Source organism: Anomaloglossus baeobatrachus, chromosome 1, assembly GCF_048569485.1.
Source record: "Anomaloglossus baeobatrachus isolate aAnoBae1 chromosome 1, aAnoBae1.hap1, whole genome shotgun sequence".
Classification (NCBI taxonomy): domain Eukaryota; kingdom Metazoa; phylum Chordata; class Amphibia; order Anura; family Aromobatidae; genus Anomaloglossus; species Anomaloglossus baeobatrachus.
In genome coordinates, this window is record NC_134353.1 from 301,892,803 (window position 1) to 301,909,157 (window position 16,355).

The 16,355-nt window shown below is 41.7% G+C and overlaps 1 protein-coding gene across 1 annotated transcript in view; it reads right to left on the minus strand.

The window, feature by feature from the left end:
• Positions 1–16,355, minus strand: part of SMARCAD1 (SNF2 related chromatin remodeling ATPase with DExD box 1) — a 194,154-nt gene that overhangs the window by 103,687 nt on the left and 74,112 nt on the right. The window contains exons 6-7 of the mRNA XM_075351068.1: positions 13,184–13,284; positions 11,991–12,089 (exon numbers count right to left, since the gene is read on the minus strand). Coding sequence (XP_075207183.1) covers positions 11,991–12,089; positions 13,184–13,284 — 200 coding nt within the window. The remainder of the gene's footprint in view (positions 1–11,990; positions 12,090–13,183; positions 13,285–16,355) is intronic.

Here is a 16,355-nt window from a genome sequence, read left to right on the forward strand (position 1 = left end):
GTGTGGATATTTTGTGTGGCCACTATTAGGCTATGTGCCCACAAGACAATGTACCCGCGGATTTTGCCGTGGAAAACCCGCAGATTTCTCTGGATTTTCTAGATAAATCCACAGGTTTTAGCAAGTACAGACACTCCCCATGTTATTCTATGGGACATGGGGAGTGTGTGTCCATGCTGCGGAATGTGCGTCTGCGGAATATGCTGTGAATGTCCCACAGGCGCACGTAACAGCATGTCAATTATTCCTGCGGAAGTACCTGCAAATGTCCCTCCTCTCCACTATGGAGATATAGGCCGGGACTTCCGCAGGTAAGTCGCAGGAATGTCTGCAGGTTTACTACAGATATTTCGCTGGAATCCCGCAGCAATGGATAGCAGCGGATTACGGGAAGCTGCTGCAAGAAACCTGCGGATGTACCTGCGGATATATCCACGGGTACATTGTCACGTGGTCACATAGCCATATTTTCAAGCACTGCTTTAAGTCTCTTGAGCATGGAGCTCACTAGAGCTTCACAGGTTGCCACTGGAATCCTCTTACACCCCCCATGACATCACAGAGCTGTGCATGTTAGAGACCTTGTGCTCCTCCACCTTTCGTGTGAGGATGGCCCACAGATACTTAATAGGGTTTACGTCTGGACACCTGTTTGGCCAGTGCAGCACATTTACCCTCAGCTTCTTTAGCAATGCAGTGGTGAGTCTTGAAGGTGTTTGGGGTCGTTATTTTGCAATACAAAGAGAAGAGATTATGCTCTGCTTCAGTATGTCACATACATGTTGGCATTCATGGTTCCCCCAATGAACTATAGCTCCCCACAGCCGGAAGCACTCATGCAGCCCCAAACCATAATAGCCCTACCACCATGCTTCACTGTAGGCAAGACACACCTTTCTTTGTACTCCTCAACTGGTTGCCGTCACACACGCTTGACACCATCTGAACCAAATAAGTTTATCTTGGTCTCATCCGACCAGAAGACATGGTTCCAGCATTCCATGTCTTCAGTCAGGCTGTCTTAAAGGGAATCTGTCATCAGGTTTTTGCCACTTAATCAGAGAGCAGCATTATGTAAAGACAGAGACCCTGATTCAATAGGTGTTTCACTTACTGGACTGCTTAGTGTAGTTTTGATAAAAATCACTATTTAGTCAGCAGTAGATTATCATTAGAAGACTACTTGGCCTACTGCCACGTAGTCAAGCATATTCAGGAGCTCTGTATATCTCCCGCCCACACCACTGATTGTACACTGAATATTGGTGGAAAACTGAAAATCAGTGCTGTGGGCAGGATTATAGAGCTCGATATTTAAATAACTGTTTGGTCTGCAGTAGAGAAAACTGTGATTTTTTTAAATATGACAACAAGCAGCCCAGTAAGGGATACATCGCTTGAATCAGGGTCTCTGTCTCTACATTGTACTGCTCTCGGATGGTAACAGATTCCCTTTTAAGCATAATATTTGTGTCTCTTTTGTGCATCATCTTTAGAAGAGGTTTCCTTCTGGGACAACAGCCATGCAGACCAGTTTCATGCAGTGTGCGGTGTATGGTCTGAGCACTGACAGGCTGAATTCCCACAACTTAAACCTCTGCAGCAACGCTAGCAACAAATTTTGAAAAAACAACCTCTGGATATGCTACTGAGCACATGCACTTAACTTCTTTGGTCAACCATGGCGAGGTCTGTTTTGAGTGGAACATGTCTTGTTATACTACTGTATGCTCTTAGCCACTGTGCTGCAGCTCAGTTTCAGGGTGGTGACAATCTTTTTAAAGCCTAAGCCATCTTTATGTAAAGAAACCATTATTTTTTTCAGATCCTCAGAGAATTCTTTGCCATGAGGTACTATGTTGAATTTTAATTGACCAGTAAGAAAGTGTGTGATCGATAACACCAAGTATAACACAACTGCTCCACAATCACACCTGAAACCTTGTAACACTAGTGGGTCACATGACACCAGGGAGGGAAAATGGCTAATGGGGCACAATTTTGCCATTTTCACTTAGGGGTGTACTCACTTTTGTTGCCAGCAGTTTAGACATTAATGGCTACACTGTGTGTTGAGTTTAGAGGGCACACCAAATTTACAGTGTTATACAAGCTGGACACTGACTACTTTACATTGTATCAAAGTGTTGTCCCATGACCTCACTTGCATGATATACTGTACAATCACATAGGGGAGGGGACTTTGCGCCTATAAAAAAAAGCATACTTGTGGTAAAGATGTTACTTATTTTGCGTTATGCAAAAACACACATATCTAATATATAAAGCTGAATGTGTGTGTGTGTGTGTGTGTGTGTGTGTGTGTGTATGTCCGGGATTGGCATCCGCACCGTCGCAGCTACAGCCACAAAATTTTGCACACTCACACTTCTGGACCTCGAGAGCGTCATAGGCTATATTTCGAGGGGAAATTTTAAACCCGCTCTCTACAGTTATTCGCCAAAAAACCTGCCTCCATTAAAGCGAATGGAGCTGGGAGCCACAGTGCAGCCAGAACTTCAGAAGAATGCACAGCCACGCCCTTATATGAAATGTGTGCGTGTCACAATGCAGCCAGGAAAAGAAACAGACACACAGAGACAGACACAAAGAGACAGACACAAAGAGACAGACACAAAGAGACAGACACAAAGAGACAGACACAAAGAGACAGACACAAAGAGACAGACACAAAGAGACAAAGAGACAAAGAGACAGACACAAAGAGAGACAAAGAGACAAAGAGACAGACACAAAGAGACAGACACAAAGAGACAGACACAAAGAGACAGACACAAAGAGACAGACACAAAGAGACAGACACAAAGAGACAGACACAAAGAGACAGACACAAAGAGACAGACACAAAGAGACAAAGAGACAGACTGACAGGGAAAGAGAGGGAAAGAGAGAGACAGGTTAAGAGACAGACACAGGGAAACAGACAGACAGGGAAAGTGACAGATAGACAGGGAAAGAGATAGATAGACAGACAGGGAAAGAGACAGACAAAGATAGAGATAGACAGAGAGAAATATACAGAGGGGGAGACAGACAGAGAATTGAAAAGAAACAGAGAGACAGTTACTATCCCGGGCGTTAATATATTCTATTTATACATTCTATCTTGGGAATGTTAATACATTCTATTTTGTTAACAACAGTTATTCACCTGGGCGAAGCCGGGTAGTACAGATATATATATATATATATATATATATATATATATATATATATATATATATACACATACATATATATATATATATATATATATATATATATATATATATTATATATTATATATATGTATATTTATATATATATATATATATATATATATATATATATATATATATATATATATATATATTTCCGGTGTACCCTTGTTGTTGCCAAGTGTTCAGTACATTATGCCACCACTTCAATTACCATCCTTCATGGCTTCCATAGTGATGATTGACAGGGCTCCAAGGAGGGCTCTGGCTTGCACACACTGCTGAAAAAGGAGCTGAGAGGACACATTGTCAGTATGTGCAGACGCCCCCTGATCCCCCTGCGGCAGCCACTTGTTGCACACAGGATTTGCGTCAGCGGGAGGCTGAGGATGACAGGAGGGGGGAGTTGAGAGCGCACGCACGCACGCAAACTGTGTGCGCTCGGCTATTGCAGTGTCAGAATATGCATTCCTCTCCGGTCAGCAATGGCCACCTGCTGCAGATCGAATAGGTGAGCCTGCATACTTTCACATTTCAGGATCCAAGGGCCCACATGATTTTACTGTGTGCAGGGCTGAGGATTCAATACAGGCAGTGCTCTTTGGAGTGCTGGCAATCATCTTAATGTGAAGGTCAGAGAATGGTAATTGAAGGGCCAGAACAGTACACCAAGCATTTGGCCATTGGAAGGATGCACGGAGGCCCCCTCATTTACATATGTAATAATACCTTTTCTATAACAGTTTAGCTAAAACATACTGTTCACGTATGATTTTACAGGGGCTAGGTACCTATATGAATGTAAATTCAGTTTTGGGGCTGTGACAAGGTTTGCTAACAGCAATGTAGATTTTTCAAATTTATTTATTTTACAGAACAACCTTACAGGTTTCCCCTTAAAGAAGCACTACCAAGAAGTTGTTTTTTTTCTTTTCATTAAAACTGTGCATATGTGCATGTAATGTAGTCTGAGTGTATTGATATACACACCTTCCGCCTCCTCTTTTTAATAATCTAAATCTATAAGGCTTGGTTCTGACGCTTACATTGTAGAAGCTACTTCTGAGTTACACCGAGCGCAGTGTGTCCCATAGAGTCTGAAAAGCGGTGACATCACCGAGAACAGGAACAGTACCACTCTGGATCCTGGAGAAGGTTGCAGTAGGGGAGCATGTTAATACACTCCCTTTACATTATATTACATGCACATATACATAGCTTTAAAAGGGAACCTGTCACCAGATATGTTCCCTATAAGCTGCGGCCACCAGCGGTGAGCTCTTGTATCCAGCATTCTAACATGCTATATATAAGAGCCCAGGCCGCTGTGTAGAACGTAAAAATCACTTTATAATACTCACCTAAGGAACGGTGCAGGGCAGACTGGTCGGATGGGTGTCTCCGTTCTCCAGGACCAGCTGCTCCTCTTTCAGCCATCTTTGTCCTCCTTTTGAACCCTGGGTGCACGACGCGTCCTACATCATACACACTAACCGGCACTGAGGTCCTGCGCAGGCGTACTACAATACTTTCATCTGCCATCGCGTTCGACCCCAAAGTTTGGGTCATGCGCACTACTTCAGTTTGAAGCCAGGACAAGCACACCCGGCTTCATAGTGCGCATGACCGGAACTCCAGGGTCATGAGCACTGAGCCGAAATCCAGAGTTGGGCGGTGGAGAGGTGAGTAAGATCATCCTCTGATGCTTCACATTCATTAGCATGATAGCACACCCACAGGAGTGTACTAACATGCTAATGGAGTCGACTAACCAGGAGAACTAACGCCCAGGGGACTAGTCCCCTCGCTCATTAGAATACGATATAAGATCTTTAGAAATACTTTTTCTAAAGATCTCCTCATCTATGCTAGTGTAGAAAGGGACCGTTAGGCAGTGATTAGCAATATGCACCCAGAACTGCTTGTGGTTCCCTTTAAGAACATGGAGTAGAAGAGGAAGGAAGAGAGCAGAGAGGACTTGTTCAAGGAGTGACTAGTGTACTGCAAATGCACTCGAGTCTTGGGACCTGGTAACATAGAATGGGACTTGATCAAGATGAGACACAAAGAGGTTTACTTTAAAGTGTAACCGTTATTTTAAGTTTTTAATTTCCAAATCAATAGCACACGTTAAAATAAGCAACTTTGTAAAATTTCTTATTGGACAAATTTGCTTGTTTCTCCGCAAGGAAGGATGGTCATTAACAAAATTCTCAATGCTGGAGGTTAAATCTGTATTTAGGGAAGACTTTCCCATTACTCAGATAGGCGTTACTGATGAGATTCTATGATGATGAGGCGTAAGAGGCAGAGGGAGGAGCTTAAGACAGAGCTCCTCCCCCTTCTATTTCCATAGAATGTTATCAGTAACTGCCATCTCCTATCTCAGTAATGGGAAAGTCTGTCTTCCCATTATTTTGAAAATTAAATAAAAAATAGGGACATCCTATGTGAAATGATATGAAAGGACAAATCACAAATAGGGAATTCAAAGAGAACCAAAAAGAATAGCAAATAAATAACTATTAGGGAGACTATAAATAACAGACGGTATTACAAAAACCAAGCATACAGTACACAAGTGGCTGAAATTAAACAGCCACTCAGAAGCATGTAAAAGTGAGCAGCCGAAGGAAATAAGCAATCCAGCTTCCAAGTGTGTTTGAATAAAAATCCAGTTTTTAATTAAAGTTATTTTTTAAAAATAAAATCCACATCACGCATTTCAATGTGATACAGCAGGTCCAAAAGAATTGTGCATCCACAATTCATTTGGACCTGTGGTGGTCACACAATTCATTTGGACTTGCTATATCACATTCCAAGGCGTGATATGAATTTTGTTTTTAATAAAGTAACTTTCATTAAAAACTGGATTTTTAGTCAAAGACACTTGGAAGCTGGATTACTCCATTCCATCTGTGCACAACGCTGAGCAGATGCGGGATCCCATGCTTCCTACTGCCAACAATTGGAGCAGTCTCCAGGGTGAGCTGGACTTATCTTCATTACTACAAAAGAGAGCAGCCACCTAGTGCACTAACCCATGTCCAGAAAACATCTGAAACAAGTATACGTAGGAATGCCTAAGAAGAGAAATCTCATTCAGGTATATAGTGTTCTCAAAGACCCCCGCTGTGAACTAAAGGTGTCCTATCGATAACTACAAATATGGGCACTGTGAGGGTTAAATACCTGAAAACATGGCAGAACTGATAACCATGGGTGGAGACATCAGGAGGCAGAGGGGCTGCTGATATGTCTTTGGCTTTGTGATTTTTTTTGTTTCTATGGTATTGAATGTTACATCACATGAAAGCCTTATGTGTCTAATATGTGTTTTCAAAATTGTGTGTTTGTTGCTTATGGCAACAGTGTTCTATGCACGCGGGAAAACAAAATGGCAGAGTCTAATGCGATATTCATAGCAACTGAGAGCAGAGGAGTGATAAAATTATTGTTTCTGCAAGGAAAGTCCGCAAAGAATATTCATGGTGATATGTCGCAGACATTGGGGCATCAATGCCCTTTATATTTCACAGTTAAGAACTGGGTTGCCAAATTTAAAATGGGCCACTTCAGCACCAATGATGAGGAATGTCCTGGACGACAGAGAGTGATTGTTATTCCAAAGGTCGTTGATGCTGTGCCCAACCTCATACTAGAGAATGGACGAATTTCACCTACAGCAATAGCAGACATCATGGGGATTTCCCGTGAACGTGTTTGTGTCATTATCCATGAACATTTAGACATAAGGAAACTATCTGCAAAGTGGGTCCCCAAATGTTTTACAACAGATCAGAGAAGTATGCGAGTGACATCTACCCGGTCCATTTGTCAGCGTTTCCGGACTGATAACTTCCTGAATCGACTGTTCACTATGGATGAGACCTGGATTTATTTGTATCACCCTGAAAATAAGGAGCAGTCAAAAGAGTGGAGGCACAGTGGTTCTCCTCATCCAAAGAAGTTCAGGGTGCAGAAATCAGCCGCTAAGGTAATAGTATGTGTGTTCTGGGAAAAGGAGTGCATGCTGCTAGTGGACTTCCTTCCTTCAAAAGGGTTCCACCATCAATGCAATGTATTACATTGTACCTTTGGAACAATTGAAGGCAGCTCTGAAGGCAAGACAATGCCTCCACTCACACTGCACAAGCGACCACATTAAAACTGGCAGAGCTAGGCTTCCAGCTGGTGGACCACACACCTTATTCACCAGATCTAGCTCCCTCCGACTATCATCTGTTTCCAAACCTGAAGAAACACCTCAAGGGTACCAAATTTCATACCATTTCTGATGCCATGGCTGCTATTGATGCCTGGTTTGAGGCCCAACCGAAATCCTTCTTTTTGCTAGGTTTACAGAACTTGGAATACCGATGTAAGAAGTGTGTTGACATTAGTAGAGAGTATGTGGAATAAATGTAAAGTTTCATCATCCTATCTCGTTTCTTTCTGAGTAAAGCCAAAGACTTAAAAGCAGCCCCTCGTATATGTTACAGTCTCACTAATATAGTTATTAATTTACTATTTTTTTTGGTCCTTTTGCACTACAAAATGCATCTGCGGTTCTTAATTGCATATTCTCCACATCTACAGCAGATCTATGGAGAAATTGCGCAAAGAAAACGCAGTACATGCAAGAAAAAAATTGACATGCTGCGGATTGAAAAAACACATCGCACGTGAGTTTACGCAGCTGAAAAAGACATGAGATTACTATAAATCCCATTCACTTTGCTTGAACTGTAAAATGCTGCATTTTTGACGCTGTGTAAATGCACACCATCAAAAATGAGATAAAACCCATTTTAGGATGCTTAAGAGTGAAGACTTAGCTTGCTGAAGAGCTCTAGGAAGAGAACCTACTCCAAGATTCAGGGTTTCCTTAACGGAGAATGTCCGTGGTACACTTTTCACCTAGTGAAGAATCCTGGAGGTTTCATTTATTCTCAAGCTGCTTCTGATGTTCCCCTGATGGTTCAGATTTCCTACTGCAAGTGAGTGGTTAGTCTGCACACAAAGCGGTCCATATATGAAGAAAGACAGTGGGGAAAAATGTAGGAAAATTTCTCTCAGTTCAAGGTGGTTTATCAGGACGGCCTGATCCCTACAGGGACCCAGAGTGGTGTGTTGGTTGACCACCACTCACCAGCCCAAGAGACTGGCAAATGTTCCAACATTGGAGAGGAAAGAAAGATTGGCCAGTAAGCAGAGATGGGGCTGTCAACCACCAAACAAGGTCTCTGCAGATTTGAATGACAAAACTGATGACAATACCTAAAGGAACCCTATGTCTTCTTCCACAGAAGAGTTGAAGTAGAGGGGTGTGAAATTGGGGAAAGGCTGTAATCTTGAAAAGATGATCTTGCCCTCATACAAAAACATAAGGCACACAAGGTCTCCATTTGCAAATGAGACGCGCCCCCTAGAAGAATGTTTGCCCAACCCATGTCAAAGGTCATGCCAAGAAATTCCAGATGCTTGCATGATGTTAGACATGACTGATGTAGGTTGATGATCCAATCAAAATATTACAAGGAATTATTTGGAGAGTAGTCATGTTTTCTTCCATAGAAAGTCAGAAAGGGGTTGACTGTCACCATCCGTAATGAAGGAAAGCAAGAGAATCGAAGGTGAAGTGAAGAGATTGTTGGTAGGAAAAGGCTATGGAAATGTGAAGATATGAGTTATGTATGGCTATCTATGAGAAAGAAAGATTGTCCTGGCTTTAGTAACACAACCACAGATAACAGATTTCATGCGAAATCTTCAGACCCACACAAATCTGTTGAATCTCAAAGTCTAGATTGGGTCTGATGAAGCTATAATTTATGGGAACTCTGAGCAGGTAGCAGTATGCTTGAAACTATCAATGGCTCCTTAGAGCTAAAGGTCATGGATCCATGACATCGACTCTTCTGTCAGAAGGGAAGAAAAAACCTGTTTGGGGGGCAGGAAGGAGAATTTGTTCAAACCACGACCTCCATTACACACATAAGCCATACAAATTCCCCTGAAAGATAGAAGTCCCTCCCGAGACAATGTTTTGACTGGGAGCGGAGAGACCTTTATGTGGTAGAAGACCTGGAATTAGAAAGCTTCAACGCTTTGGGGGGGTGTGCCAGGAAGATTCTGGTCTGAGTGACATCTGCCTGAACTGGAAGGATGAGGACGACACTTTCTTGCGATGCAGCGAAACTTCTGGAGGTCAGCTAGACGGCAAAGAAAATCCACGATTTTGAGGAAGCAGAAGACGCTTGCCCCTGTTGCATCATATTTGTCTAAGTGCTCACAAAAAAGAGATTGTCCCCTGAAAAACGGAGCCCAGTAAGAGCCATTTTGGATACCAAGTCTGCAAACCAGGATGTAAGCCTAGTAGAATATCCCAAGGCGAGGAGTCTCACAGAGAAATTTAGAGGCATAAAACATCAGAAAAGAGAGATTAAAAAGATTCTTCTGAGAATCCCCAAAAAGTGCTTAGCTGTGGCTGAACAGTCTTTGGTAACTTAAGATGAGAGTAAGGTATAACCTACTGCTGAAAAGACAGTTTTTGAGAGAGTCACTTTTCTGATCTAGTTGGTCACTGAGGAACACCAGATCAAAAAAGGGGCAAGGTAGTGGCTCTAGAGAGATGAGCTACCTGGAGATTCAGAAAGAGGTGTGGCCCATTTGGCAATCAATTTGTCTAAAATGGAAAAAATTACTTACATCCTAACATGCTTTAGTCTGGGTGTTTACAATCTTCAGAAAGTAGATAGACAAAGTCTTTACGGTTAAGAAACAGGATTTATAGCGGACAAAGCATATGCAAGAAAAGTGCTTCTTGGGAAGTAGAGGTTATTATACTGAGACATGTGTGTATAAGAATTCGGACTGGGCAGCAGAAACTGGCTCATCTGCTCTGGCTGTCCTGTTAGTGTTTGAGGAGGCAGGGGATAGGCTCTTCAATCTTTACATGCTAAGGAGCTGAAGGACCTGATTGGGCAAGAGCTGAGTTAGCAAATGTTGCAGTGCTCACCAGTTGAGAGCGACTGACCAGTTACCTATGAACTGACTAAGCACATGACAAACATTTGACAGAACTAAAACAAATAAATTGGTAACCAATGGAAGAGGAGTGGGGGCTACATGGGAGTTAATAGTCCATAAAAGTGGATACTGCGCATGGAACAAAACTGAAGTTGACCCGGAAAGGCACCTACCGGTATGTTGGAATTTTCAGAACCTATAATTTTACAAGTGGTGTTGGTGGAAAAAAAAAAGTCAGGAACTGCAGTTTGGAGATTTCTGAGGTGAAGGTCGACCAGGAGATGAACCCAAAAAGGACCCTGTCACAATTATCAGCATGAAAAAAAGCTAACTAACAGCAGAAAGCCTGCTCGCTGACCTGCCCACCTCACCCAAAGATGAAGGACCAGGGATAATAATTGTAGCCTAGTGCACAGTGTGTAGTCACGTTGAGTGAGGGGGAGAAAAAAAATGGGGGACATCCATTACCCCCAAGAGAAAAAAAAACCCTTTAGAAGACCTGATACACGTCAAGAATGCTTTCTACTGACCCTGAGCTAAAGCTGAGCTGCAATATGTCTTAATAGAGAGCATAGCCCACCAGGAAAATCCAACAATCATAGTTTTTCACCTAGTGTCAAGCCTCCTAGTAGCGGAGTGTATATCTGTGAATCCTGTGTGCCATAAAGTTATTAATAAGAGAACAGCTCTCTCATTTGCAGCATTTTCAATTGTAGGAGGAGGATGGACAGGTGTGGTCACATGCCACTCCATTGAGCAGTCATTGAATAATAAAAAGCAGATCAGTCTGTGAGGAAGGCTGCACAACCAGCATTTTTTGTCACAATCGTGCGGTCATTGACCAGCGGAAAGTGTGCAGCGTGTGACCATACAATAAAAGTTCAGATGAGGATTTAAATGTAAGATGACTATGTCCAGTCAGTAATTTACCTACTTATGGTTTTCAGAACTGATATATCAGTAGCTCTCTTAATGCAAACCCGTTACACTGAAACTGGTGCCCTATCTGATATCTCCACGTAAGGCTGCTTTCACACATCCGGTTTTTCCTGTGCGGCACAATCCGGCGCTTTGCAGAAAAACCGCAACGTTTTTTTTTTTGCCGCCGGTTGCGGGTTTTTTTGCATAGCCTTACATTAGTGCCGTATTGTGCCGCATGGGCTTGCGTTCGCATGGGCTTGGTTTTTGCCGCATGCGGCAGATTTAGCCAATGCGGCGGCCGGATGGAACGTTGCCTGGCACGTTTTTTTGTCCCGCAAAAAAAAAAAAATGCATTGCGCCGCATCCAGCCGATGCGGCGCAATTTGCAATGCATGCCTATGGATGCCGCATGCGGCGTCCTGCGGCAAACACCGCATGCGTTTTTTTTTCCACTGCGCATGCTCAGTAGCCTGTCGCAAGCGGCAAAAACCGGACGGGCCGCATGTCAAAAACTTATGCAAAGGATGCGGTATTGTCGCCGCGCCGTTGCATAGGTTTTAGAGCCGGATTGCCTGGTTCTGCTAAAACCGGAGGTGTGAAAGCAGCCTTACAGAGGAGAAGCAAAGCAGATAAATTGGACAAGGAACTGCAACCATCCCCATTCTATTAAATTGGGGAAAGCTGCATTTTGCTGCACAATGAGTGGCTAGGACAGGCAACTTATCACAGCAAAAGAAATAAAAAACAAGATAGTTGTATTTTCTTGAGCCTGAGTGGAAAAATACCCCCGAACACGGTGCAGGTAAACTCACTCACCTCCTTATCCAAATCTGGAAAATGTTTCTGCAGCTTTCTTACACTGGCTTCTTGTTTTTCAAATTCATCATCAGAATCAGAACTGTCATCTACAGCAAACTGCAAGTAGAAAGGGAACAAATGTCATTTCTATACCCCAAGGTAACACAGACCCTGAACTCCAGAGGCATCTCAATCATTTGTCATGGTGGATGGCAAGGATTAGAATTAAAAGACTAATGAGTGTGGAAACAAAGCCAAAATAAAATCCATTTCCTCCACAAAACCAGAATATGCTGTATAGAAGTAGACCGGGTGGTTATTACATGAATTAATATGTTGTATAATATAAATATTACTCATCATTTAGTACTCTCTAGATTATTACGGTAACCTCGCTATTCCAGGAATACCCAACATTAGAATTCTGAAGAAAAAATGGAATTTGTTATAATATTATAAACAAATTTAAGGCATCAATGGACCTCATTGCATTGTTTCAGGGCAACAAACTACACTAAGCATGCAAACAGAAAACAAAAAAGTCTTTATATTTGCCCACATAACATCACATCTCCAAATCAGGATTGATTAACAAAAAGGCACCAATATCAAAGTATGAAGAGAGTATATTTTTATTACATATCAAAAAAAGGTGCAGATATCTATCTATCCATTATCTATCTATCCATCTTTCTATCCATCTATCTATATTATTTATTGCTGTTAAAGCATTAAAAAAAACACAGGGTCCAACCTGCAAAAAAACGCACCAAAACACGGTAAAAACACATGGCTTTTTTGGTGCGTTATTGGTGCTTTTTTAACGTAGGTGCGCTAATCCTTCACAAGAAATTTCTTAAGAAAAATCCTTTTTTTAGTGCGCACAGAGCCTAAATGTAAAGTTTAGGGGTTAAGTTTAGGGTGCATGAGCAAAAAACAAAACAAAAAAAAAAACATCATGTTTACACACATGGATTTTGTTGTGGAAATGCTGTGAATTCACCATGGACTTCCAGTGGAATCCATAGAGAATTTCCCCAGCAAAATGTTGGCTTCAACCAAGACAGTGACTCAATGTTGCTGTTGTGAGGGACACATTGGTTGTTGTCTATTTTATCATTTTGCAATATTTTATTTTTTTTTTTCTTTAAAACTATACTAGATCTCGCTTTACTTGTTCTTATCAAGATGAACGGTTGTCCACTACTTACTGAATCAGACTTTTTTTTCTTTGCAACTTGTCTTTCGCTCTTATCTTGAGGTTTAGCCAATCCTTCAAGACTGTCTTCCACTTTTCTCTTTCGAGATGAAGCTTAAACAATAACAATGTTAGCAGTAGTTGTAGTAATAATATTAATAATAAATAATAATAATAACACCACTATCGATCTTTAAACATGATGATTTAATGACACGAATATACATGACCACAACTACTAAACATATTTGTATTTAAAGACCATGCCTATAGCAAATCATCTACATCAACCATCTGCGGCTTGCGGTGAGGCATTTTAGCCTTCCAAGGAGTGATTGGTCTCTAGTTCATGATACCAGCTCTAACCTGCAATGCTTTTACATGCAAACTGAATTACCATCTATTAGTAGACATCAGTTACAAGAGGTGGGAAGGTGGTGATACAAAAGATGTGTGCATCAGACATTTTTCACTGTCTACAGACCTGTACTTTACCTGTAAGATCTACTGAGGTGAAGTCACAGAGAGATTTCCTTGAAATAGTCATACTAGACAATGCCATGTGTGGATCTTTACTATCAGGGCAGTTAAATTCTAGTCATGAAATCACCACCTATGACATAGAACTAGGTTTACAAATGCCCTTTAATTGACAGTCCCAATGGCCTCTCTTTTTGTGTTCGTTACTCGAGGCGAGCAGGTCAGATGCTCTCATGGGTTCAACTCGAGTAACCGAGTAGAAAGTCAACGATTGCCTAGTTCGGCTCTCTGCCCATATACAGACAGCCTTACAGAGAGCCTTTACAAGAGGAGGGAGGATGGGTTTATTTTATTTTAATTTTTTTTTTTTTTGGACACACTACATCCAAAAATGTTGTATTAACCTCAGTGAGAGCCATTCAGACACTGCAAATGGTTCTAATTGGGGTGTTGGCTCACATCATTTAGAGAAGCCTGTGCGTTATGTTCATTGTTTCACAGACAAAACACCCGGGCACCCTTGATACTTGGCCAAGCACCCCAATGCTTGATCGAGTACCGAGCAGTGGTGAGTATGCTCAGCCTTTATTAGTTATAATGGGTATATGTGGTGTCAGTGAAAAAAAGGGATGACATGAACTGGAAACACGTACATGTGAAAGAATACAAACAGTGATTTTCTAAAAAACAGCAAACAGCCAAGTGAGTGACATATTGCTGCAATAAAGGTATATACCCCTACATTATGGTGCTCTCAGTGAACTGTGTGGTTTTTTTGCGGCCCACCCACAAGGAAAAAAAAGTCTATGTTCTCCTATATAGTTGAAAAAAAATTGCCGATACATACCACCTTGATGGCTTCCATATTCATACAATATATATGCAGGAAGCAATTACATGGGGGGGGGGGGGATACTACAGTGTACACAGACCCTAACTAAGGTATTCAAGTCAAAAGAATACTATTGACTTTTGGACCAGGAAAATAAAATGCAGTTGTATCAAAGAAATCAGACATAGCAGACCATAAGGATAAGACCTGTCAGATGAATGCTCATCCCAGGGATTTTTCATGTGACAAGATAATGATGCAGATGAGAGAAAATGCTAAGCTATATTTTACAATCTGAAGGGTAAATTCCTGCATTGCTTTGATCATCAACTAAACTTTAGGACATACCTGGGGCACAAAACTGTTTATGCATATGCTGAGGTCTAATCACAGAACAGCAGACATCAGAAAACAGCGGTCAAGTAGGGGAAAAAAAAACAAAAAAACGCGAGTCCTGTCTGGAATGTCTATGTGAGTAACCTGTTTAAGCACATTAGTTATAAATTTCTGCTTTTTTCCTGTTTTATGCCACTGAGGCGGCTATGGTACAGTATAGTGTTTATGATGCAAATGTTCTAATAGCAGATGTTAAACAAGGTCTCTCGCCTTTCAGGGCTGAAGTGCCTGAAGTGAAATCCCTCGCTATTACACAGGAACATGCCTTCTCCTGTTTAAAACCATTTACATGTGCGCAACAGCTGGGAGATACAATGGCAGAGAGCCCCACAGTTGTGTGTGTGTGGAGACTCGCTCTTTGGCATTAAGCACTGGGAGTTACAATTTTATAATCAGGTACAGATAAAGTAAGATCAAATATCTGGAGTCAATATTTGGTAAATTAGTGTCATCTTGAAGTAAAAGGATTAAGTGTATATCCACATTGAGTGGTGAAGAATTAGGTTTTTAAGAGGTTAAAACTTTTTTTTTTTAAATTTGAAAGATACGCACGCACGCACGGACTTATAAAGGTGCTATTGCCATGAATTTCTCACCAGATGTCGTAACAACCCATCGAATCTACACAGGCAAAGGATTCAAACCATAGATGTCCATGACAAAAGAATTGAACACATGAAGAACGAGAAGTGCAAAAAGCCATAGAAAGTTATGACACCAGATGAAATCACTAATTAGGGAACAAGCCTGCTGAAAAATAATATCAGCTATTGCAACTGATGGCCTATAAACGGTATCTCATTACCAAGTTCCATGATACCATGGAAAGCATGCAAAACGCCCACGGGGCGCTGCAATGCCAAGGGGACTAGACCCTATGCTATTTAGATAGGGAATATCGACGTAATAAAACATTTTTTTATTAATTTCATATTACACAATATTACAACACAGGGATGGGTAGGAAGGGGTTATTAGGCCACACATCACCCCGCTTGTAGGTTAGAACGCATTTGGGAACTGACCGGTTCCCTTTAAGTTAAAACCTGAGGCTCTGCACTTTAAGCGCATACTGATTTCAGTAACCCATAAAGTTCTCATTTTTCAGGATCTGGGGCAAAGCAATGGCTTATTTTTTAGGCTAGTTTCACACTTGCATTGGACGGGATCCGTAGCATTGCGTTGTGTGACGCATGCAACGGATGCACAACGCATGCTACAGATCGTACAAAATAACGCAATCCGTTGTAGTTTTTTTTCCTTGACTTTACACAGCCAGCTGCGTTAACGGAATCCGTCAAATGACGCATTCTAACGGAATCCGCCACCATAGGCGTCCATTATAAAAACAACGGACGCCTAACGGATTCCTGCAGGTTGCGTTTTTTTGACACTCCACCAAGCGCAGAAAAACGTTACATGCTGCGTTCCATCCGCCCGACGCAGCGTCAAAATAACGACGCTGCGTCGTTCAGCG